At 48.5% G+C, this 27,404-nt stretch overlaps 1 protein-coding gene across 2 annotated transcripts in view; it reads right to left on the reverse strand.

Moving 5' to 3' along the window:
- The window catches only part of LOC147725374 (uncharacterized), a 2,508,159-nt gene that overhangs the window by 2,276,982 nt on the left and 203,773 nt on the right, over positions 1-27,404 (reverse strand). For both annotated transcript variants that reach the window (XM_086964051.1, XM_086964052.1), the window contains exon 4: positions 11,666-11,731. In XM_086964051.1, the coding sequence (XP_086820177.1) occupies positions 11,666-11,731 (66 nt within the window). The remainder of the gene's footprint in view (positions 1-11,665; positions 11,732-27,404) is intronic.

The following is a 27,404-nucleotide window of genomic DNA, read 5'->3' on the forward strand; positions in this document are numbered from 1 at the left end:
TTTAAAATTCGGGCGCTAGAGGGCACGCACACAGAATGGCCGCCTACCGGTGAGGCTCCTTTACCCTGGAGCAAACATCCTTCAGTAATCCTTACTTACTGGTGTCTGAGCAGCTCCGTGACCCACTCATTCTGCTCCAGCACCGATCCTCCTGACTCGGTCCAAGTTTGGGGCGAATCCGAGCAGCGATGCCTGAGCACTGAGACCCGCTGGCTTCCTCCGGAGCTGCCACTGGAGCTGCTGTGCGACCGGGAGCGGAGCCCAGGAATCAGGACAGGCCGGGGATCGCCACGAGGAGGTAGGCCTTGACGGAGGACCTCATCCCAGGATACTGTCGGCCATTGCTCCCCTTCTTGCGGGCTTCTCGCCGGATCCCTCCTCACGGGCTGCGGGCTCACAGCTGCGCCTACTGACTTTTCTAACGGCCCCTAATCTGCCATCATTATCCCCGGTCTGGGTCGGCGATGCTTTGGTTCGGGAGAGACCACGGCCTCCCGCTGCTGCAGGGCGAATCGAGGCGGCTGCTGCGACCTGCTGATGGTCCCGGCGTGAGGCGCCCGCAGCTCTCGATCTGCGCCCCCGGATATCTTGCTGCGACGTTGGGACCTGTAAAGGCGACCGAGCTGGATGGAATGCCTGGCGTGACGCCATTGGAAGGGACGGCCGCCAATACCTATCGCTGTTTCCCGCGCCCTCACACTCTGCGGGCCCTGGACCCCTCTGACTTCCCCAAATAAGACTGCACCACGGTGGGGTCAGATAAGCGGTGTGCAGCTTGTGGGCACTACGGGAGTTAGCTGGCATCCTCCCCTTATTATCCTGCATTGCCGAGCACGATCGTCGCGGAGGGCCTGAGCGTGGCGCAAAGCGGCTGGGGCTAACAACGCTGGGAGCGCCAGGCAGGAGAACAGAGTGCTGGGCATTGATGACTTGGCGTGGGCACCCTATGATATCTGACTGTACTCTTTGATGGTACCACTGCGTGAGCCTAACCCGATACGCTATTGTGGTGTTTCGCTCCATGGTCTACTCTACTGAGGAGCTGCGTAGCAAGAGGTTCCCCCTCTGCATATACCCCCCCCGTCAACATCTCGCCTTACCTCCTCCGGGGGCAAAAGCGAACTCTGGTGCCATCAGCAACGTGAACTACTGGGGGCCTGGGACGCGCCTGGGTGACCAATCCACCGTCTGAGTGCTTTTGGAGGACCTATTATTTCCTGGCCTGGAGTGCACCGATTGGGCATTGTGCAGTGGCGCGATGGTTCGTCAGGACACCCGCCAGCAGAAACTCTCCTTCAAGGCCACTAAGAAAGTTCAAAAAACGCCGAGCGAGAGGCCCGGCATGAGCAGCGCGGGAGCATCTAACGCTGTTCCCCCCCCTGAAGCCCAGGACATGCAACAAATCCTGCAAGAGATGCGACAGGGCTTTGCTACAGTGGTGGACAAGGTGGACAGACTGTCGTCGAGGATGGACGCCCTTGTGCACAAAGTCGACCGTCACGAGGAGCGGATCACAGCCACTGAACAACGCATCTCCGAAGTCGATGATGCCGCGGCTTCCCATGCAACCCAGCTTGCCAGAATGGACAACTTGCTGCGGGTCATCACTGCGAAGAATGAGGATTTGGAGGCCCGCAGCAGACGCAACAACATTCGCGTCACGGGCATACCGGAGTCCACAGCCACGGGCAGGATGGAGCTGTATGTGGAAAAGCTTCTTCAGACATCTATCGGAGCCGAGTCCTTCTCATCGCAGTTCATAGTCGAGCGAGCACACAGAACTCTGGGCCCGGTGCCCAAACCGGGCATGCCACCGAGGCCCATCATAGCTCGTCTGTTGAACTATCGCGATCGCGATACTGCATTGAGAGCGGCGCGCGCCAAGCAGTCTCTGTCCTGTGATGGCATCAACTTTTCCATTTATCCTGATTTCACTCCAGTGGTCCAGGAACAGAGACGCAAGTTTATCGAGGTGAAGAAAAAACTGCGTGCTGCCCAACTGGACTATGCCCTACTATATCCTGCTAAGCTCCGGATCACACATCAAGGGAAGCAGCGGTTCTTCACCAATCCGCAGCAGGTTGAGGACTACTTAAAAGTGATCAAGAGAATGCGGAATGGGCCGAGAGACCGCGGTGCAGCGCACGACGACAACCACCCAGACTCGGACGCAGACGCCTGACCTATTCCTGATGCAGCTTTGGATAGTCTAAATATGGTACTCTGGGCTTGCTGAGATAACATCCTCTTTCTGTGATGGACATGTCAGGTCATTTGGACACGGAGCTGCGACCTGCATTCAGTGGTAATGTACTCCAGGGTCCACTGCCCCTCCTCAGTCCCATCCAAGGGCGGCACTCGTTGTGGGGCTTGAGGAGGGTGCTGTGGCTGTGCGCTTTTCTATGCTGTTCCCCCTACGGGTACACCCCACACATGGGTTTTGTTTTTCGATCGAGACTGAACCTTGAGAGAAGGAGGGAGAGTGGGTGGATGGGGCATCCTTTTGGTGAGTTGGGGTTGCTGAGATGGGTAGGAGGGTGGGAGGGGGAGGGATATGGCGGCTGCTGGCATGATTGGGATGCAGTAGTGGGAGGGGGCAGGGTACTGTTGAGGGCGGGGTTTTTCCTTGCAGGGGGGATACAGTTGTTTGGTTTGTGCGGTGCCGGGCTTCACCCGGGAAGAGTTGGCTCAAAGAATGGTGAACTGTTATGTTATAATAATACAATGACTTTTATCTTATGGCGGGGATAGAACCCAAGGTGCAATTGCACTTTATGTCATGGAATGTCAGGGGCCTTAACAATGCCAAAAAATTTCGGAATGTGATTGCTTACTTGGATCGACATCTGGTCCAGATCGCCATGTTACAGGAAACGCACCTGTCACCACAGACACGCACTACCTTTGCAGGCAAATGGGCTGGCACCCGCATCTTCTCGCCTTACTCCACTTATGCGAGAGGGGTAGCTATATTGATTAGACGCAATGTGCCGTTCCAGGTGTGTGGCGAGCTAGCAGATGTGGAAGGCCGATTTGCTATGTTGTGGGGCCGCCTGGGCCGAGACACTATTACCTTAGTAAACTGCCATGCGCCTAATATAGATCAGCCACATTTCTTCACCACACTGTGGGGTAAGATTTTAGACGTGGGGTCCCGGCATGTTATCTGGGGAGGTGACTTTAACGTGGCATTGGTGCCCCACCAGGATAGGGGAGATGGAATCGCACACTACAAGCCTCGCTCTAGGGAGGCCCTTCTGGGCGTGATCACTGAAGGCGACTTGATAGATGCTTGGCGATGCATACACCCCCTACGGAAAGAGGGCACACACTTCACATCAGAGGCGAGCACGTGGGCGCGCTTGGACTACCTGTTCTTGTCTAGAGAGATGAGTGCTGGGGTGACCCATTTGCCCAGGACATACTCCGATCACAGCCCGGTTTCAATGCTCCTACGGGTGCCCGGTTGGGACAGCCCCGACCACATTGGCGGCTACAGCCTGCGGCCCTTCTAGACGCGGTGTTTCGCGCCAAACTCGGCGAGGAGATAGCAGCCTTCTTCCCTCGCAACAAGGGGTCTGTCGACTCCGTCGAAAGCATCTGGGAGGCATTCAAGGTTACGGTCAGGGGCTACTGCATATCGAAAAGCTTTGGAGTGCTACGCGATATACAGCGCACGCTGTGCACCCTTGATCGGGATCTGAAGGGCCTAGAGATTCGTATGGCGTCGGGAGATCGGGCTGATGTACATACAGAATTTAGGGAAAAGTTGACAAAGTACGAAGAAGAGGCGGCCAGGGAAACCAAGTTCAAAGGGAAATACTGGCAGGCGAGAAAATACTGTGAAGGAGATAGACCTGTAGGGCCCTTGCACTGTTAACGCGCCCTCCTCACACTCACAATACCATTCTCGAAGTTCTGGATACACAGGGCCATCCAGTTAGAGACTCAGACGATATACTGACAGTTTTCACGACTTCCTTGGTGATGTCGCTCTGTGCTGGATCAGCGACGCGGACAGGGCCTTTCTCGCTGCCCCTTTTGAGTTAGATGAAATCAGAGATGCCCTCATGTCACTCAAAAATGGTAAAGCGCCTGGCCTCGATGGGATACCTGCTGAGTTTTATAAAGCATATATAGACATAATGGCCCCGGTCCTTAAAGAGGTCTTTGAGGAGTCGCTGGCTGATGGAATACTCCCCCGCTCCATGCGAGAGGTCGTAATCACGTCACTTCTGAAACCTGGCAAGAGTCCTAACACTTGTGATTCTTACCACCCGCTCTCTTTGTTGAATTGCGATGTTAAGATACTGGCAAAAGTACTGGCTACCAGGCTGTCCCTCCTTATGACCCAAATCGTACTACCCGATCAATCTGGATTTGTCCCTAATCGCTCCACCTCCCATAACCTATGCACACTCTTCTCCCTGATTCGCACAGTGCACCCTGATCTCCCTGTTGCAGCGTTTTTTTTGGACGCTACTAAAGCCTTCGATTCGGTCGAATGGCCATATCTATTCGCCGTCCTGACCCGTATGGGATTCCCTAAATTATTCATCTCCTGGGTCCAATTACTATACACGCAACCATCAGCGAAGGTACTGATCAATGGGTGTCTCTCTCCTTCGGTTGCAATCACGAGAGGCACCAGACAAGGTTGCCCGCTTTCCCCTCTCCTATTTGCGATTGCTGTCGAGCTGTTGGCCTGCAGACTCCGTCAGTTGCACCGAGGGGGCGCCTTTCGCTGTTTTCGGCGTCAGATTGATGTGTCACTGTACGCAGATGACATGACGTTATATGTCAAAGACCCGCTGCACAATTTGAATCCGCTGTTAAGGGAATTCGTGGTCTTCGGAAGACTTTCGGGTGTATGTATCAACTGGGCTAAGTCACAATTCTACCCCCTTATGGACGCAGTGGCTGACTTCCCGCTCGACTTCCCCTTAGAGTGGTGCCGATCGGACCTCTGCTACCTTGGTATCCAAATCTCTTGTGATAAAGACGAAACATTGCGCCTGAATTACGGGGTCACGATCACGAAACTCATCACATCGGTTGATCGCTGGATCACCCTTCCCCTGTCCGTGGCTGGGAGAGCATCCCTTATCAAAATGGTGGTGCTACCCCGGTTTTTATACCTTTTTCTTAATATTCCTTACCACCCGGGAGCATTTTTCTTTAAGACATTGAAAGCTGAACTGTGCCGACTACTCTGGGGGGGTAAACAACCCCGACCACGGTGGTCGTTGCCGACTCAGCCATATGATAAAGGGGGCTTTGATATTCCGGATTTTGAGACTTATTATATATGCGCTCAGGCGCACTATCTTACCACTGGATGATCCCCACACCCTACATGCCCCAGCTGGCGGTCGAGGATTGGATTGCGAACCCCCTCCCTCTGAATGGGCTCATACATTGCCCAGTGTTGTCCATAGAAACGCCATTCACCACGGTCACTTGTACCATAGATGCCTGGCGTCGCATGGCGAGGTTACTAGGATGCATCTTCCCATATTCTCCTCGGATGCCATTGGCGTACCACCCCAAACTAGTGCTCCTCCAGGAGGGGGGTTTCCAATCGCTCTGTCAGCGCCTGCAAGTCACTTGCTGGGGTGACCTCTTCACCAATGGTCAGTTCAACTCTACTGACCTCTTCTTCAAATCCCACACGCCTACTCCACTCCACTCTTTCTTTTATATGCAACTGCGTCAGGGGATGAGGGAGATTCTCCCTGACTTCCCCAGTGAGCCCGAGTGCTTTCCTCCATTGCACCTCATGCTATGCTCGCAAGATGGCTCGCATTTGGTGTCGGGCATGTATCGCCTCATCAGAACATCCAGCCCCGGACTGGTAAATCCAGCCCGCTTACATTGGGCTACTGACCTGGCAGCAGAGATTACCGATGATAAGTGGCTATACTGCTGTGATCTCACGGCTAGGATATCCACCAGCTGTCGACTCAAGATAATCCATTACAAGTTCTTACAATGGCTGTACTACACCCCGTGAGGAAATTCAGGTTCCGCCTGTCCAGCGATGATAGATGCGAACGCTGTCGCGCGGAACACGCTGGATTCTTTCATCTGTCCTGGGAATGCCCCCCGATCTATGCCTACTGGCAACAAGTGCATGCTGCTCTTGAGTCCATGACCGGGGTATCGATAAACCCAGACCCTTTGCTGATGCTATTGGGGCATACACCACACATCCCTAAGTCCTGTAGAAAACTCCTTGACACTGCTCTGCTCCTTGCGAAACGTCGCGTAGCTTGTAGATGGGGTCGTGGCAGGGCCCCAAAGTTTAAGGACTGGCTCGCTGATATGACCCATTGTCAGGAACAATCTGTTATTTTTGCTGAGACACTCCTGACCTCCAGTAGACCTAAGGACATCTGGGGTCCCCTAGTCACATATCTACTAGCCCAGGGAACTGACAACAATGTTCCGAATGGGCATTGCTTGATTCAACACATGTGAATCACTGTCAGTGGACAACACTTCTGGACACTACCTCCTTGTGTAAATGTATAGTTGACTATCTCACATGTATTGCTTTGGTTTAATCTCTCACTGTATTGTGGCCTAGCCACCGTCTAACTGTTCATTTACGAAACAAACTGTCCTAAGATGACCCTGTAATGTACTGTGAATGCTGTCTGATGTTCTTATGGGCCATGCATTGTGCTTGATTTCCTGCTCTTCTGCCGTGTTATTTTGCTGTATACACATGTACTAACTGAATTCTGCGCCACTGGTGTTAATGCTCTGTATCGCACTGCCAAACCCTTTCTATGTTCTCTGTTGAAAATGCAAAAATAAAAAAATAAAAAAAAAAAAAAAAACTAATTCAATATCTCTGGTTCTGATCGGAATTTTGTTGTTTGGGTCTTGTTATATTTTTTAAAATGTACTCTAGTTTTCTAAACCTGGTGTGGGGTCTTTTTGTTTGGTGTTTCCACTATTTAACTGTTTGAAATGTTGCAAAAATACTTTACACATTGCCTCTGAGTTAAGTCTGACGGCTCAGTGCCAAGTTTAGGGTTTTCTTGCCTCTTACCCTGACTAGAACTGTATTCGCTGCTTGACCAGGGCTCATACCCCAGTCAACCAGTAACCCAGTTTCTAGCACTAACTATGCCAACTGTTGGGCCGAGTAAAAAGCTTATTGTGCATGGTGCTCCTTTGGAGCAAGTTACCAAGTATGATTACCATGGGATTTGCTTTGAGGAGAAGTTGAGATGGGAAGCACGGATAGCCCTTTTACATAAAGCAAGGATGATCCTTGATGTGAAATGCAAATTGGGGAGGGGGGATGATCACTTACTCTGCAAACATAACAGATGAAAGCACTGGCTGCAGGCTTGTATGGGGCAGAACTATGGGGTTTTGCCAACCTGAAGAAAAAAACTTCCTTTAGGTCTCTGCTGGCTCTGGGTCCTGGAACCTCATGGTGGCCTTGTATCCAGAATTTGGTATTTCTTCCATCACAGCATAAGCTGGACTAAAACCGTTTTTGTATTCGATGCACATTAATAGAAATTCTGGCGAATCAGTTGATATAAAATCCATGCAAGAAATGTTCTCCCATTTCGTAAAGGTAGAGGTAACTGGTTACACTATGTTAGCAGCCCTGTGTATAGATTACTACACCTTAGAGTGTAGATTATATGTTATATATTCTGAATCTCACCCACTTCATTGAGTCAATTTTCCAAAAGATTGCTGCCTCAATATTAACCTAGCCTCTCTTCACAGGCAGGCCTTGATATCAACAACCCGGCCAACGATAGACCCATCTCCCAACTTCCCTATCTGTCGAAAGTCCTAGAGAAACTGGTCAACAGGCAACTGGTCAGTTTTCTCGAAACAAACAACCTCCTAGACATTACACAAACAGGATTTAGGGCCAACAACAGCACTGAAACTACTCTCCTTGCTGTGCTTGACAACATCAGAATGCATGTGGACCAGGGGAAAACAGTTGCCCTAATCCTGTTAGACCTCTCGGCAGCATTCGACACTGTCCCCCACAATCTGCTCCTGGAAACCTTGGCATCCAGGGGCATCAGGGACAGAGCACTGGGATGGCTGCGGTCTTTCTTATCGGAAAGATGACAATCAGTGCACCTGGGCAATTTCTCATTCCCTCGCTGGATTATCAAATACGGGGTCCCGCAAGGGGCCTCGCTAAGCCCTACCATGTTTAATGTTTTCGTGTCTTCCCTCGCTGAAGTTGGCAGAAGAGGGGGTGTTGAAGTCTGTTCCTATGCTGATGACACCCAACTTACTGTAATTTTGGATGAGGAGGATAACCCCAAGGATAGGCTTATAAACTGTCTCTCTGATTTGGCTGACTGGATGCACAAGCACTATCTTAAGCTAAATGCAGACAAATCAGAGATACTGTTGTTCGGAGGCCATACTGAACTGTGGAACGACACCTGGTGGCCGGAAGCCCTGGGTGTCCCTCCTGCCCCGACATCAACAGCGAAGAACCTTGGAATAACTATTGACACCTCCCTCTCCATGAAAACTCATGTAGCCACTATATGCGGCAAAGGCTTTGCAACCCTGAAAATGCTCAAAAGAGTCTTTCCATGGGTTCCAATAGAGTGCAGAAGGATCCTAGTTCAGTCTCTCTTGATGAGTAGGCTGGACTATGGAAACTCCTTGTTCGTAGGCATGGCGGAGTACCTATTCACCAAACTTCAATTGGTGCAGAACGCAGCAGCCAAAGCCATCTGCATGAAAAGGAAATACGACTCGGCCTCAAACTGTCTGCGTGATCTGCACTGGCTGCCAATGAAGCAAAGAGCAACTTTTAAATTGTTATGCATCACTCATAGAGCACTGCATCAGACAGGACCTCTCATACTGAGAAACAGGATTCACTTCTACACTCCCACCAGAAACCTCCGCTCTCAACTTTCGGCGCTAGCTAGCATCCCCTCGGGTTAAAAGAGCCAGGATGGGCGAACGAGCCTTTTCCCACGTCGCAGCAAGGAAGTGGAACGAACTACCTGCGGCCCTCCGACTCACAGAATGCCACCTGGCATTTAGGAAAAAACTAAAAACTTTCCTTTTCTCCCACTTCGACTAAATCAAGCAACGATGCCCACTGCACCCGTACTTTAGCAAACTCAGCGCCGTGATATCCCTTTGGGATGATTGTTAGCGCTCTACAAGAAACCTAAATAAGTAAATAAATAAAAGTAGGTTATGTTCTAAAATGCTTAAAGAACTTATTTTGAATTTGAATTTACAGGAATTTGTATAGCGCTCATATACCAGGCGGTTTCATGGCGCTGAAGTATGCTTAAGGGCTAGGGCAACGGAGTTACTGAGGTGGGAAGGCGTGAGAAAATAAAAAAGTCTTGAGGGCCCTGCGAAATTCAAGATAAGAGGAAATAGATCTAATGTGAAGGGGGAGGGAATTCCAAAAAGTGGGGGCAAGGACAGTGAATTTCAAACCCCCAGATTTCCTTTTTTTGAACCGGGGGACAGAAAGAAAAAATTTAGTAGAAGAGCGAAGTTCTCTGTTGGGGCAGTAAGCACTGATGGCGGAAGAAATAAAATCTGGGGCAGTCCCCGCCAAGGCCTGAAAGGTGGTACAGCCCAATTTAAAGAGAGCCCGTTCTTTAATGGGCAGCCAATGTAGGGATTTGAGTAGGGGAGTGATGTGATGGAATCTGGGCAGGCCATAAATCAGGCGGGCAGCCTGGTTTTGGACTAACTGAAGACGGCGAAAGGCATATGCTGGAGCGCCATTATACACAATATTCCCTTAGTGCAACCGGGACATGACCATTGCCATCAGAATCAGTTTCAGGGCGGGAAAGGAGAAAAACCGGGAAATTTTCCGTATAGTACGGAGGGCAAAGAAACAGGAAGAAACAACAGAACTGATCTGGGAGTGAGGAGTGAGGTGTTTGTTGAGTGAGATCCCTAGAGTTTTTACTGAGGAGGAGGGTGTGGGGGGATGCCCAAGGAGGGAGGCCAAAAGTTGGGGGACCAGGGGCTGGGGGTGCTACCAGTGACGACAAGTTCAGTCTTGTCCGGATTTAATTTCAAATGGTTGCAGTTCATCCAATCACTGATAAACAGCATGACAGACTGGAAATGAAATATGCTGGTTGGGGAGTGTGACAGATGGAAAATGAGTTGGAGGTCATCGGCATAGTTATACACGGTGACCTCCATTTGCTGAAGTGCAAAAATAAGTGGAAAGATATACAGATTAAATAATAAAGGAGAGAGAGAGAGGAACCCTGGGGGACACCACACTGAACCGAATGAGGGGGGGCAGTGAATTCAGCAAGATGAAAGGCCTGGGAGCGATCTCTTAGAAAGGAGCTAATCCAAGCCAGAGCTGGGCCCTCGATGCCCGCCGCCTTGACACGGGTGAGAAGGATGGAATGATCAACCGTGTCAAAGGCGGCGGAGAGATCTAAGAGAACGAGGGCCTGAGGAGTGTTGGTATCTAGCCCCTCTCTAAGCTCGTCCATCACAGAGATGACCACCTTCTCAGTGGAGTGCCGGGGTCGAAAACCGGCCTGACGGGAAGCAAATCCCCCACTTTCCTCCACAAAGGCGCCAAGGACCTGTGTGACGTGAGCCTCCAGGGCTTTGGCCAGAAAGGGGAGGAGGGAGATGGGACGATAGTTGTAATCAAAACTGTCCATCCCAAATCGGATTCTTTATGGCCCTTTTCTCTGGAGTGTGCCACTATGGATGCTCATAATGTTATTAAGTAAATTTGTGAGCTATTTGGGCTGTCCCTAAAGCCATTACATGCCCTGGAAGGCTACAAAGAACTTTAAGTAATCCCCTAAGCAACGTTTCCACTGTTCTGTACCCCATTTCTGTCTCTCTTCATTTTCTTACATCTCTGCCCAGTGCATGATGATGCCCCTGCTGATACAGTTTGGTGTTGCCAATGCTTGTTGAATTATTTTATAAGCATTAGCAAAGCCTGAATGTCCTAAAAAAGCTGCCAAGCATGCACAAACATATAATGTGGTCATTATGCAATAGAATTTTTTTTTTTAAACAACTTTTCTAAAATATGTAGATGCATGAGCATGCATGGCGACCTCCGTAAACAAGAGTTTAAAAGAAAATAATGAACTCCATTAAAAACACAGGCGCCGAACATGTTCACACATGTACAGTGGCTATATTGTAATAGAATTTGAACTAAACAAATGAAACTCTACAATAGGAAGGACCTCCCATACACATGTTCACATTCACCGCAACCACCGTCTAATGGAATTTCCCTACATTTCAAACTCCTTCACAATATGGGTGCCATGCATGTATGTACAGCTCCATCTCTATGGCCAAATGAAAACATTGGCATAGGTTGGGAACGGTACCAAAGTAGAGACCTGTTAACTTTACTAATGTTTCTTTAAACAAATTGCTAGTCAATATATGTGATTTAAAGAGATGTTTACCGCAAAACAATATTATGTTGGCAATTATGAATTCATAAAGAGGCCATCCTACCAAGGAATGTAGCTGATGACTTGAAAAATTAGTTGTGGGAGCATATCTTAACGTTTAGAAGCTAAAAGGCACATTTAAAATGATATCATTATATTTACACTGGTCCGAAAGTGAAAAAATATAATAGGATAAAAATTAAAACTGGTCTTACCACACGTGGTAACGTTTGTATGTCTTCATCCTTTAACTCCTCAATTGTTGGATCTTTTTGGATGTCCTATAGAGTAAAATTATATATGTTGGAAATGTTTATTAAAACTGCCCTCAGAAGAAAAAACCCAAAGGTCAAACATCAATAAACATTTCAATTGTAGTAAGAATGTGAATTAAGAATTAATGACCCAACAATATGAGAGATGTCATGTACAATACAGAGGCTTTAACATTGTAAGATACAATTACGTTTATCACAGGTGTAATTGAAACGCTTAAGAGGTGTATTTAATGCACCAAAGAATGAACAGATAAGGGCCGTCTTTCTGCTACAGTTTACTTATGTCAGCATTAGAACGTGTCTCCCTGCTTTATTCAACGTAGGCACTGTATGCTGTCTTTGGGTGTAATACCTCTACCTACGGGTTGGCTTGGCATTAACAATTAAAGTCGATGGCTCACCAAGTAACTAGGATGTGAACATGAGCGTTAGAGACATAAGTAGCATAAATATGCATAGCACTTCTGTCCCAGCGATCAGGGACTAATACATTTCATCACCTGGACCTGATTCAATACCCTATATGTTCCTTTCACGCTGGGTGAGTGTAAACCAAACTTACCAATTTCTCATTAGCATATCATCCTCGTTTTCTTCTTTTGTGGCGATGCAATTTTTATTATATAATCAGGGTTTGGCAAAATAGTGATTGGATCAAGAATACACTATTGTACACTCTTCATAGAACCTAGTCAATGACACTAATAAAGACAAACTCATTTATGAGTTAATAAGGTTTATCTATAATATTGATTGCTCATCAAGTACAACACAGCTTGAATCATAAATCACCATACAAGATATACATAAATGGATAATGACATAAGAACATCTCAAATGCAGCGCTCTGAGAGAGTGGAAAGGCGTAGAGACAAAAGAATAGAGACATAAATCATTTGCAAAATAGTTATGCAAATTTAGAATATGATACTAACCCATGGTCAAGAAATTTGAAAAGCTATCCTATGGCCATCCGAGTAAGCAAGGTCCCTCGAGAAGAGCTTAGGAGCAAAGTTTAAAGTCAGGTTTCAACAGAACAGCAGCCAGCCGATAGAATTTAGGAATCAGCAACACAGTCCTCTCCTCTCGCAAAGCAGGAAAATCATGCCTTCCGACTCCAATCCCCCCCACGCCCCACCCTGCCACGGGTACCTGTAGTTATACTCTAAATTCTCTGCAGTCCAACCCACATTGTATCATAGCACACAATTTCATTTCATTCTATTGGTCAAAACAGGGGGTGTTCAATCACACCACTCCTGACATAGCAGTTTGCAAAAAGATCCATTGTCCGTTTATTTATTTTATCAACTTCCAGCCAAGGAAATACAAATGTCAAGCTTCCATAGTTTGTACGCTTCCTCCATCTCAATCATGTATCAACTTTGGTGCCTTGATTGCTTCAATGCACCACTCACTGAGGAAGTGTTCCATTCTTTTATTCAATTCATTTCCTCAATGCAACCTTGGCAGACACACAGAGTTTGCGAAGGACAGGTCACAATTTTCTTCCTTTCTACATTTCTAATACAGAATCTAAATTTCAAAAGTGACTCTCAGGCCTTTCTGACAGATCAGAAAAATCACACTTCTAGGAAAGACAAATACAAGTGTTATTTATCGTTTATAAAGTGATACTATTTAAACGCCCTATGTGATGTATATTTTCTCGCTTTATCTAAGCACAATTTAATAAATTATTCTTTTGGTTCAGTTTAGTGTAAAAAAAAACTAGCAGCTTTTGTCTTTTCCCATTAGCCTTTCACATTTAGTTTACACATCACTCAATTAGTATTTTCACACAATGGGGGTTCAATCCGAGCAGGTTTTATTTCACAAAACCCTTGACCCTGCTTCAGGGCTGGTCACTCCACACACTGCGTGGCTCCCCGTGAGTGTGCCAGGCTCCCCGCTGCTGCCTCGAGTTCGCCGCTGCCCTGCAGCTGTGCTTTTGGTTTTCCTTCGGCGGTCTCCGCCCGTGTTTTTGCCGCCCCTGCTAATTATTGTATTTTGCATTGTATTTTGTATATTGTTGTTCCTGTATTTTGTATCTTGCCTTGTCCCTGTGCTCATTGTACTGCCCGTTTTTCTGTCCTCTGTACCTGCCCCTTCACCCGTTTTTCCCGCTCTCCTCTCCCCCTGCTCCCCGCCGCTGCTCCCCTGCGGCCCCGCCCCTTTTTCTTTCTCTACCCCCATTCGCCGCCCCGCTCCCACCTCCCAGCTGCTCCTCCCTCCCACATGGCCATTTATGGCGGAGTCAACGCGGTGGTGAGCGGTGACCCACACACACTGCATGACTCCCCGTGAGTGTGCCAGGCTCCCCGCTGCTGCCTCGAGTTCGCCGCTGCCCTGCAGCTGTGCTTTTGGTTTTCCTTCAGTGGTCTCCGCCCGTGTTTTTGCCGCCCCTGCTAATTATTGTATGTTGTATATTGTTCCGGTATTTTGTATCTTGCCCTGTCCCTGTGTTCATTGTACTGCCCATTTTTCTGTCCTCTGTACCTGCCCCCTCGCCCGTTTTTCCCGCTCTCCTCTCCCCCCGCTCCCCGCCGCTGCTCCCCTGCAGCCCGCCCCTTTTCTTTCTCTACCCCCATTCGCCGCCCCGCTACCGCCTCCCAGCTGCTCCTCCCTCCCACTTCGCCATTTATGGCGGAGTCAACGCGTACGCGCAGCGAGGCCGCTCAGCGGGTGCGCCGATTGCGCGCCGATTGCGCGCCGAAGGCGTGCCAAAGGCAAGTCCGTCTGCGCCTGGACCGCGCCCAGCGCCAGGACCCCTGGCCCCCCCGGATGCCAGCCCACACGACAGACCTACGACGCCGCCACCCTCTACGCACTCAATCCCGACCGGAAGCCCGCCTGCTACCGAGACACCCCGAAACGCACCCACGGACCCTTCACCTGCCAAGCCTGCAAGTTCTCCTGCCCCTGGACCTGCACCACACCCGCCAAGCCGAGCACCAGCAGCAACCACCTCAAGTGCCTCCTGCTCAACACCCGCTCCGTCCACAGGCACGCCGTCGAACTCTGGAACCTGCTCGACACAACATCACCAGACGTCGCCTTCTTCACGGAAATCTGGATGAACGCCTCCTCAGCGCCCGACATCGCCATCGCCATCCCGGACGGATACAAGATCACCCGGAGGGACCGCGCCAACCAGACTGGAGGAGGCATTGCCATCGCACACAAGAACACCATCCGCATCACGACCAACTCCGACGACTCCTTCACCGCTGCCGAACACCTCCACTTCCAGATGCACACGACCCCAGACCACACTCAGAGGCACCCTCATCTACAGACCCCCGGGACCACGCCCACAATTCAGCGAAGACATCGCAGACTTCATCAGCCCGCACGCCCACGCCCTCAGCTCCTCAGACTACATCTTTCTAGGGAACCTCAACTTCCACCTGGAGAACAATAAGGACAGCAACCCCTCCACCCTGCTGGACAACCTCGCCAACCTCGGACTCAAGCAACTGGTGAACACCCCCACCCACTACGCTGGCCACACGCTTGACCCAGTCTTCTCCTCCAGCAAGTACATCTGCTTCAGCCACTCCACCGGACTTCATTGGACTGATCACAGCTGCGTCCACTTCAGCTTCAGAAAAACCACGACCCACCACCACCCACAACAGGTTCCTCGCAGGAGCTGGAACAAGATCACCGCTGACCAGCTCACCGCCTCCCTCAGCCAGAACCCTCCCGCCAGCACAACGGACCCCAACGAAGCAGCCAGCAACCTCACATAGTGTCTCACCAACTGCGCAAACGACCTTGCACCACTGAATACCCCTCCCAGCAGACCCGGCAGCAAGAAAGCCTCTTGGTTCACAGACGAACTTAAGAACTCCAAGAAGAACTGCTGCACCCTCGAGAAAGCCTGGCGCAATGACCAGACCACAGACAACATGACTGCCCTCAAGCACGCCACCCGCAAACACCACCAGATGATCCGCACCACCAAGAAGACAGCATTCAAAGAACGACTGGACAACAACGCCCACAACAGCAAGGAACTCTTCAGCATCGTTAAAGAGCTCTCCAACCCCAGCGCCGGAAACAACGACATCACTCCCTCGCAAGACCTCTGCGACTCTCTCGCCTCGTTCTTCCACCGCAAGATCGCCAAAATACACAACAGCTTCGGCGCACCTACCACGCACCCAACCACCGAACCAACGCCCCCCACCACCACCCTCTGCGCCTGGACCCCGGTCAGCACCGAAGACACCACCCGCACGATGAACACCATCCACTCCGGATCCCCTACAGACCCATGCCCCCACCACGTCTTCAACAAGGCCGACTCCATCATCGCACCCCAACTCCGGGACATCATCAACACCTCCTTCAACACCGCCACCTTCCCGGAGAGCTGGAAGCATGCCGAGCTCAGCGCCCTCCTGAAGAAACCAACAGCTGACCCCACCGACCTCAAGAACTTCGGCCCCATCTCGCTCCTCCCTTTTCCTGCCAAAGTCATCGAGAAGATCGTCAACAGACAGCTGGCCGCCTTCCTCGAGACGAACGGATCCCTCGACCACTCACAGTCCGGCTTCCGAGCCAACCACAGCACTGAGACCGCCCTCATCGCAGCCACTGACGACATCAGATCCCTGCTCGACAATGGGGGAACAGCGGCCCTCATCCTCCTGGACCTCTCCGCAGCGTTCGACACTGTCTTCCACCGCACCCTAGTGCAGCGCCTCAGCAACATCGGAATCCAAGAGAAAGCACTGGAGTGGATCATGTCGTTTCTCGCCGGAAGAACCCAGAGAGTCCGCTTCCCCCCGTTCAGATCCGAGGCCACCGAAGTCATCTGCGGCGTACCACAAGGATCATCACTCAGCCCCACCCTCTTCAACGTCTACATGAGCCCCCTCGCAGCCATCGCACGCCAACACAACCTCAACATCATCTCCTACGCCGACGACACCCAGCTGATCCTCTCCCTCACCAACGACCCCGCCACCGCCAGAACCAGCCTACACGAAGGGATGAAAGACGTCGCCGAGTGGATGCAGAACAGCCGCTTAAAACTGAATTCAGACAAGACGGAAGTCCTCATCCTGGGATCATCGCCCTCCGCCTGGGACGACTCCTGGTGGCCCCCTGCCCTGGGCACCACTCCCAAGCCAACGGACCACGCACATAACCTGGGCTTCATCCTGGACTCCTCCCTCTTGATGACCAGACAAGTCAACGCCGTCTCATCATCGTGCTTCAACACCCTGCGCATGCTCCGAAAGATCTTCCGATGGATCCCCACGAAACCTGGAAGACGGTCACCCAGGCACTCGTCACCAGCCGACTGGACTACGGAAACACCCTCTATGCCGGGACCACGGCCAAACTTCAGAAAAGACTCCAACGCATCCAGAACGCCTCCGCACGTCTCGTCCTGGACGTCCCCCGACACAGCCACATCTCCGGCCACCTGAGAGACCTGCACTGGCTCCCCGTCAGCAAGAGGATCACGTTCAGACTCCTCACCCACGCACACAAGGCTCTCCACGACATGGGCCCCAAGTACCTCAACAGCCGCCTGACCTTCTACACGCCCACCCGCCAGCTACGATCGACCAACCTCGCCCTCGCCGCCGTACCACGCATCCGCAGAGCCACCGCCGGAGGAAGAACCTTCTCCTACCTGGCAGCCAAGACTTGGAACTCCCTCCCCATCCACCTTCGGCTGACCCAGGACCATCTCTCCTTCAGGAAGCAACTCAAAACCTGGCTTTTCAAGCAGTAACGAACCCCTCTCCCCCAGCGCCTTGAGACCCTTCCGGGTGAGTAGCACGCTATACAAATATTATGATTGATTGATTGATTGAGAACCCTGCTCCATCACCATCAGAACGTGTCTCCCTGCTTTACCCAACTTAGGCACGGTCTGCCGTCTATGGGTGTCATACCTCTTTCTACAGGTTGGTTTGGCATTAACAATTAAAGTCGATGGCTCACCACGCAACTAGGATGTGAACATGAGCGTTAGGGACATAAGTAGCATAAATATACATAGCACCTCTGGCCTGGTAAACAGATCGAAGAAAGCCTCCTAATTCCAGTAAAATATTCAAGCAAGTGTCCATTTACCCAGCAGCTGGCCAAAGCATTTGAAAGTAAGTGCATAAACACATGTACAATTGTTTGTAAAAAGGTAAGTGCATGATTTATACTAAGCTGTTTACGGATGAAAAAACTTAAAAGCAACTTTAAATAAAAACATTTACGTTATTTTAATAATCAAGTAAGTCATGTAGAAATCAAACAGAAGCTTCAGATAAGGCACAGAGATTTTTCCACTTCACTCAGAATATTTGACTGTCAGCAAAGAATACGGAGAATGATTTCAAAGCATGATACATAAATGCTTTATTCCCTCATGAGAAAACATTTTATTTTATGTTCATGAAGCTCCTTTTGATGGTTTTCGAGGGCTGGTCTCTTTTTGAACTTCTTATGAAAGGCCTTGTGCTAGGCTTGTGTTAAGACGGATTGTGCTTGCTTAGTATTTGAAATCTGGCAACACAGCAGTAGTCAATAAGCAGCAGTAAACAGAGGGAGGGACACCTATTATAGTATGTAATTGGTGTTTGGGGGCACAATGCTTTTGAGCACTTACAGGACATAGATTAAGTGAGACATTGTAATTGGGCTTCAGTGGAATGGGGAAGTGAAAGCAGGAGACAGGTAAGTAATGCATCTGGGTCATTCATAGGAGTTCACTTTGCTGCCGGTACATAAACACACTTTTTCATACTTTTCACCCAACAGCGAAGGTTTATGGCATTGATGCTTATAGGTCCCATGTCATGAGTGGCCCCATCAGCCACACTGACATTTTAGTCACCTGCATAAAGCATCTTTGGAATGGTAGTTTTAATTTTTAACATGTTAAGCAGTAAGTTGGCACGGTACTGTCCCTCCTCGGCCCACCTTTCTGTACTTGACAGTGCTGTCTCATCAAAAGAAATCTGGAAGCCACAAAATAAGAAAAATGACAAAAATCTGTGTAATAGGCTTGGGGGCTGTACCTGGCTAAAGTGATTGTGGCAGCACACTGGGGAAGGAGGCAAATGGAGGAGGAGAATAAAAAGTAGGTGCATATGGGCCAAGAAGTGGACCTGTAGGACGGCTAGGACAAACAGAGCCACAAGGACCAGGACAAGAAGAACCAGGCCAGAGAGACCTAATCCATGAGAACCAGGGTTCCCAATGCCAGAGGGGACCAGGAATAAATAGACAATGAAGAACAGGACAATGAAAAACAGCACTAGGGGTACTGGAACCAGGGTGGGAAGGATTAGGACGGCCAGGACGATGTGAAACAGGGGTATCTGGACCAAGTGGACAAGAGCCTGAAGGCAAATAGAAGAACCAGAGGTAGAAGGAACAGAAGGTCCTGGAATGTAACAAGAAGGGCTATGAAGGCATCTGCACACCGACCAGGACCAGAGGGTTAAGGACAACCAGGGCTAAGAATAGCAGATCTAAGTAGATCGACCACAGAGGGCCAGTACCAGGAGACCAGTAGAGAGAAGGTTAAGTGACAGGAGGGCCAAAACCACAGATGTCACACCAAGGATGACAAAGGGGCTAGAACAATAGGACCAGGGCCAATGAGATCAGAGCCAGAAAGGACAAGGGCTAGCAGGACCTGGAGACCATAGATTAGAATCACAAGGGGGTTGTAAAGGACCGGAAAGATGATGTCCAGTAGGATCAGAAGGGCCAAGAGTGTCACACTCAGGGAGATCCTAAACCAGCTGACAAAAACTACATAAACCAGGGTGACCCAAACATAGGAAGTAGGACCAGTGCCAAAGGGATGAGGAAGACCAGACTCAAAAGGACCATTACTAGGAAGACAATGATAAAGGGGTCCATGGCCAAAAGGTCAAAAACAAGGTAGAATAAGCAAACCAGCAGACCAGGAGGACATGTCGGATGGGGCAGGAAGAACGGGAACTAGGCGGGCTAGCTAAACCAAGGCCAGTGGATTTTGCATCAGAAGAACCAATAAATGAGGGCCAGACAAAAGAGTACATCAGAACTAAGACAATGACTACATGAACCAAGGTTATCAGTATCAGAAAGATTAGGAACATGCAATATGAGGGTAGTAGAAAAACCAGAGGAGGCAGACCAGGAGGACTGAGAGACGAAAATTAGGGTGAGGAGGATGAAAATATCCAGACCAAAAGCCTGTTAAACAGGAGATCCAAGATCCAAGCAGCTAAGGGCAGGAGTACATGGAAATGTCGATCAGTCAAACCAGAACGTACAGGGCAAGATAAGAAGGCCAACCAGCATCTGAAAGACCAAGTGCAATGGACAGTGGTGGGTGGGAGGACCAAGACCAAAATGACCAGGCTGAGGAGGATATAAACAAGGAGAACATGGATCAACAGGACCTGATTCATTGATTGCAGTACCAGTAGGACTAAATGAACAAGGAACCGATCCAGGAGAAAAAGGACAACCTAAATCAGGAGGACAAAGACTAAGAGTGCCAGAACACAAGAAGCAAGATGGACCAGGTTCTGTAGTACCAGGTCTAGGAGGTGACAGTAAGGAGAACCAGGGCACAGTGAGGTAACTAGGACCAAGAGGACCCCAAAGGAACAGGGCCGGATGGGTTAAGTCTGGGGAACAATGAAGGGCTGAGATGGCCAAATGGCAAAGGTTATGATAACAAACACTATAGCACAAGAAGGACCAGGACAGCCAGGACCAGGTCTCAAGACTAAAATAGAAGGTGAGTCTGGTCCAGGAAAACTATTTCCAGGAGAACCCAAACTTTAAGGAACAGGACTAAGAGGATCAGGGACAATGGGCAAAGAATCAAAAGTAGGACAACAACTATGAAAAACAAGAATAGCATGACCTTGGCCAGGAGTTCCAGGTGGCTGGGACCAGGAACACAGGCACCCAGAGTCCGAAGGAAAAGTTCTAAGATGACCAGAAAACAAAGGACTAAGAGGACCAGGAAGACTAGGGCAAAGAGGATCAGGATCTTGAGTACAAGGACCAGGAGGACCAGGGTGAGAAGGAAAAGGAGATTAGGAAGCTTAGGACCAGAATAATCACAGGCCCTCTTGGCCTCAGGACTAGGAACACGATGACCAGGAAGATTAGCAACAGGATGACCAGGCCCAGGAGGACCATGATGAGTGTGTGTAGCAGCACAAGGACATGCAGCAGGAAGACCAGGAGGATCAGGACCAGATTCAGAAAGACAAGATACAGGTCAATAGGACCAGGGGCAAGAATAAGCAAGAAAGATGAGGGGTCAGTACCAAGAATACCAAGAGGACCAGAGCTAGAAGGATCAGGATCAGAGCAAGGAGTATTAGAAGGACCAGCACCAATTAGACTGGGTGTAGGCCTAAGAGTGCTAGGGGACCATGACCACAGGACAATGACCCAGAGTACCAAGTGGAGCAAAAAGACAAGAACCAGTGGCGTCTGGTGACATTTGAAAGTGGTGCGGCGGAAAGTGATAATCATACTGCACCATAGCGAGCGAGCTTGAACCCCCTTAAGGAGGGTTCGGGGGGATTTCCCCCCCGAGAAATTTTTTAAAAAATAGTGACAAAATTGTGCATTTTTATGCAAATTTGAGAAAGCAGGAAGGTTAATAAAGCAATTGTGAAAGTGCAGGTATTACATTATCAAAGAGCTGTCATATAACATAGGTAGCTCAACCACAGAGCTTTATAACAGCAATTAAAAATACCCTAAGTCCTTGCAGTTAGTAGAAGTTCATAAAGAAGCCATAGCCACTGTGGCTACCTTGAATAATCAACTGCGAATTTCAACAGCCACAGAGTCCAAATCTGAAACATTGAAATAATAATCACTTAAAGTCCTCAACTCGATGAGGGCACCATCTCATCTGGCAGTTACCCCACAAATTACTTGATAATGATAAAACAAATGTAATAGGAGACGCTTTGGTTGCTGTAGGTCCTGGACTCAAGTCACAACTTAAAGCTCCATGGTTCTTGGGAGCGTTGTTTATTGGGAATATAGTGGCTAATGTACAAACATTAGACTATCAATTGCATACCTACCAAATAACATCACTGCCCCCCCAGCCCAATTGTAATGGTATAGTAAATATGAAAAGGGCTGTTAAAGTTCACAGGAGAGGAAACATCAAGCTCTAGTACCTCAAGCTTAGTACTGGTGAGATGTGGTATGAATTTTGTTATCACCTTAAACAGTTTGTTGAACGGAAGAATAGTTATGTTTGTCCTTGGGTATGTAGTTGGGAATTTAAGTTGAAGCCAGTAGAGAGAGCAAGAGAGAGAGTGTCCCACAGCAGCAACAAAACACGAAGAAATAGGGCCGCTTAGTAGGTTGTGGGGTCAGGCACTCCCACACAGGAAGGTCTCCACAGCCAATGACTCAACACTTTTCATAATCCGTTCCAATTCACAGCACATTTTAGGATAATAACATGAAATATCAGGGGGATACACACAGTAGGGAGGGATAAAGATACAACCACTTGGACTAAGTGAGCCGCAGAGGGGTACAGTATGCATAAGGTGAAACTGTGATATTTCTTGCATAGCAGTCTGTCAAGAGTCCGATAATGGAGGAGAGCACACGAGCAGCAGAGACCAGCAGGGCTCAATACTATGGGTCCCTGCCCCAAGACAGCTTGACAAAGAGTTAATCAGAAGCAGTTGCTTTACCATACTATCCATAAGATGGGGGTAATTCAGTGCTTCAGAACTGGAAAGGAACTAAGGTAAATAAATTAGCCTCTCAAACCAAATGCCTAATTGGTAAATGTTGCCTGGCTCTTCTGACAACAGCTAAAAGACAGACCTGATGTTGCAACTCACCATTTCTACGCCTATACTCCATTGATTCTCAAGGCTGATTGCCATAGCCACATTAGTATATGTCACAGAACACATCGATAGCTCAGCATAATCATGAACGGTTACACCTCCTGGCAATTATAAGTGGCCTTTAGGCCTCTACTGTATGATAATCCCACTCCCAATCAACACAGCTTTATGTCACAATAGCCCCAAAGCTAAACTCACAGTTTCAAAACAAAACACCTCTATGTTCCGGATCAAACCATCTAAACATTTTCCTTAATCAGAGCATCATCAGGTGCACTCATATCTCATGCTCTCATTCAGTGTCACAATTCTTATACAAAACAAAGTTATCAAATGCTAGGGATTAACATTGTTTACAGAAGTACCTAGTTTATGGAGCTGTTGTTCATTCCTGCTTGTCACTGAAGTCCAGCACTTGTTTTATTCCTGTCTGGTGTTGCCTCAAAACCCTGTAACTCCAAAAGCTGAATTTGAAGGTATTCTTGAAGAGGCTGCCCTCTAAGGCTGCCACCCTACCATTCCCAAAGAGCTTCGCTCTGCTTCTGTCTGCCTGTGGTGCCACCAACAGGGCCCCAAAACTACCTTGTTTCTCCAAGGCCCACGGGGTCTACATGTGGGAGACAGAGACAGAGAGAGCGAGAGAAAGAAAGGGAGAGAGTAAAAGTGTGAAGTAGAGCTTCAAACAGAAACAATGGTGAAAGTGAGCAAGAGAGAGAGAGAGAAAGCAAAGGAAAGAGCAGGAGTAGGATAAAGTGAGTGAGCAAGAGTTGGGGAAGCAGAGTTGAAGAGAGGTTCAGAGAGAGAGAGACTGACGGAGAAAGATTCAGATAAGAAAAAAAGAGAGTTGCCAAGATACGGTGAACAAGCCCCCAAAAAAGATCGAGTTAGCCTCAGATGTAGAAGAAGAGAGTAAAATGGAAACAGACAGTGAGACCTGCACATCCATATCAGGTATAGGAATAACGCATAGTGTACCAGGCGTGGATAATGCGTTCCTAAAAATAAAAGCTCAGAGGGGAAGAAAATGTATTATGTCTGGGAGTGAACACACAAACAATTATAGCACCCGCACCTGTGTGACAAATTGGACAACTTTGTACGTTTTTCTGCTCTTTTATGCCTTTACCCCAAAAAATGACAGACTCTTTTGGGAGTTGTATTTGTCTGAGTATTTAAAAGACACCGAGAGAGTCACTTTGTTATTGAATGTGAAACAGCATTATCTACTAAGCTTTAGATCCATGGAAAGTAGGCATTTTTAGCTGTTAGAGCCCTCTGTGAGTTTATTGATTGGTCAGTTAATGGACTGCACGTGAAAATTACCATTTGTCTCCCAGAAGTCAAAGGGAGGAGAACCTTGAAGCACACTTGTGAAGCTACCCTTCATTCATTCTCCTTTTAATCAATGTTAATCACTCAACCTGCTTTACATTTGTGCAAGTTGAGGCTATTATCATTGAGATAAATCCAGGTTGGGAATCGGCACATAGCACCAAATGTAGTACAAACCAGTCAGCACACTAGCTAAAAGGTATAGAATACACTGTCTCACAACAAGAGGAACACCCACATTGTATTTTTGCAGGAGACACTGGCCACTCAGCATATGCACAAGTTATTAAATCCACTTAGTGTTCTGGCCCATATTATTGACAGCGCTAACACAATTGTTGTATGCCCCCTTGATTCAGGGTGGTGGTTTTAATCGCGTTTTTGATGTTCTCCAGACAGCTCACTTCTGCCGTTCTCACATGCATCGGCCGCACTTAGCTAGAGAATTAAACCAATAGACACTTAAGAACCAGGCGTTCAGCTTATAAATCAAAAAAAATTTCGGACCGTAACATATGTGACCGCCAAGCCCTATCTGCAGTACTGCCTATCTGGTGTATATACCGTCGAAACACAATGCTTAAATATAAAATATCTGCATTCAGATAATGACACATAATTAACGGATGCTCACGCCAACAGAATAAAGCAAGTAACCTTAGCCTAATGAATTAAATAATCGCATACAACCTACTCCCTAACAATAGCGATTAGAGACACCCACAGCAGAGTGGTATTATACAGGCAAGCCATTAAAAAAACGTAACTTACGGGCGGTTTCAGACATTCACAGACTGACTCTCAGTCTCACGTCTCGAAGAGAAGACAACTGTTGCACACTGGACTGGCCTGCACAGGCACGAGTCACGAGGTCTGAGTCACTCTCCTCGTGACTCTGGTGTTGTTGTTCTGCAGTCCATGCTAGGGCGCAGTGACGTCCCCACAGCGGCGCCAATCACAAGTCCATCCTCGTGTGCGTGAACTAGCCAATCCTGGCGCAGGCATGACATCGCCACTGCGCCAGGATTGGCTAAAGAGCAGGGCTAATACTGCCCATAATGAGACCCGGCTCCCCCGGGTCTCTGCCTGTGTCACGACTAGGGGAGGAGGAGGAGGGAAGGGGCTATTGTGTGTGTGTGCATGCGTGGGCAAGTCATAAAAATTACTTGTCCTAAATGCGCACACCATACTGCTGCCTGCCACGACGCTGCCAGCCTGCCACATGCCACTCAGTGCTGCAGGCCCGCCCCCACACCTTCCGCGATCGCACTGGATGATGTCACGATTTGTGACTCCGGTCCGGCCTCAACTGCTGTTCTTGTGCGCTCGTAATTCTTTTTTAGTGTGTCAGTCAGACAAATGTTGTGAGCAGTGATGGTCGTCCATGGATAGTGGGGCAACGCCCCAACGCCCCAATGGATGAACCGCCACTGCTTGCTCTTGAAAAATCAAATTTACGTCAAATATAACAAGTGTTTTTAGCTTTCTAGGCTAAAGGGGATCTCGGAACCCGGGAGGGGGCGGGTGAGATGTTTATGATAATCTGTGTCTATCTATCGCCTGTTAGCCTTGAGTTATGTAAGGAAGAGTGTAATAATCATGTCTCTGCAACCAGCATATTAATGTTACACTGGCATCACCTCCGTGCCACCGACGTTTGCCTCACAAGCCTTTGATCTTGGTGAATAAAGGGGCTAATAGCCGAGGGCTTTGAATAGGTGGGTGACAGACAACTGTTTATCTGTACGTCTGTCTGTCTGTCAACCGCCCTCCTCTCTGGATACGCTGACTCTTCTAGTGCTGTTATCTTATCTCATACCCTACACCCCTGTCAGCTGCTTAAATTACGCGCTCGGGAAATTGTAAAGCGCCTGGGCTGGCAGAGAGACAGCAGTCTTCGACGAGCTGCGCCCGGATTCATAGGCAACCCACCTTCCCTCGAGCATAAAAGGTCCCAGGCACGTACCGTAACCGTGCTTTATGCGCACAGGACGAGGGGAAGTCAAGGTCTGCGTGTGCCCCCGTCTCTGTGAAGTCAAGGTGTGCCTGTGTCCCTGTCTCTATGTGAGTCACGGTCTGCATATGCCCCTGTCTCTGTGTGAAGTGGAGGTCTGCGTGTGTCCCTGTCTGTCTGAAGTGGAGGTCTGCGTGTGTCCTTGTCTGTCTGAAGTGGAGGTCTGCGTGTGTCCCTGTCTCTATGTGAAGTGGAAGTCTGTGTGTGTCCCTGTCTCTATGTGCACCTTTCCAGATTGATCTCGCAGTTCTCTGCGTAAGCTGGGCTTAAAGTGTGATTAACTTGGTATGGTAGGGGTTCTCCTCCAAGTGTCTTGACAAATTCAGTCTGTAAGCAAGTATTCACGACCAGGCACAATTGAAATATCTGAAGCTGAGGCCCAAGGCACCATGGTTTCTCACAGTGGGCCATAAGGTGTGAAGACTACATGCATATTCAATCCTTGGCCTCTCTGCACAGCGATGCTCGTATATGTGCTTGTGTTAATTGTGTGACGGAGGTACACAGCTGTCAAAATCTGGGAGCAGCATAGGAAACGACAATGCAGTGGGAGTAGTATGTGTGGGGGCAGGGTCTCACCGGTGCTGAGCACTGGCAGTAACTTTATCATATTAGCATTACAAATACATTATATTTATTTTGCTTAACAAAACTCACATTGACACAAGCCAATAACATTTACAAAGCCAATAGCTCGCACTCATATAAATGCAATTAATAACTTTTCCATTTACAAATGTTAACACTATTTGCATTTTACATTACAAACATTCAAGTACATTTTTACAAAACATAAACAATATAAAAAACTATCTCCCAGAATAATCATGGTCATGTTTTGCGAGTCCTTAATAGCAAGTTTTAAAGATTCGCTATAAAAGACTCGCAAAACGGGATGCATGTAGAAATCGTAATATTTTATGCGATTTCTACTGCTTCCTTATTTGCGATTCGCTAATTGCTAATCGCAAATAAGGAATGGCTTTCCCATTCATTCCTATGGGCCTATGAATGGGGAGTATGAATCCCAAATGCAAAAATAGCGCTCGCAAAGGGCCAGATTCTCAGAATCTGGCCCTTTGCGAGCCGATTTCGGCTTGATGAATCTACCTGTATGTCATTTACAAGGCCATTTACTCAAAACAATGTCACTGCGAGACCTATTGCATTGTAAATGCTTGTTTAGGATTAGCAATAATCCCATAGACTATGCAAGCAAGAGTTATACATTGCACTATATATGCTAAACAAGCAGATTGACCGCTTGTGGAAAATCCACTAACCTTATTATTTTTCTCTCCACACAGAATACATGTTTCCCCAGGATAAAAAAAATCTCTTCTCCTACACCCTTTGAAAATATGCAGGTTTTTCATAATTTACCCGCTCACTCCAGAGTTCTTTGCAGCTAATGTTTTGGTGCCTAAATTCAGTGCAAAACTGTGGGTGTTCA

This window comes from Lissotriton vulgaris, chromosome 3_2 (genome assembly GCF_964263255.1).
Source record: "Lissotriton vulgaris chromosome 3_2, aLisVul1.2, whole genome shotgun sequence".
NCBI lineage: Eukaryota > Metazoa > Chordata > Amphibia > Caudata > Salamandridae > Lissotriton > Lissotriton vulgaris.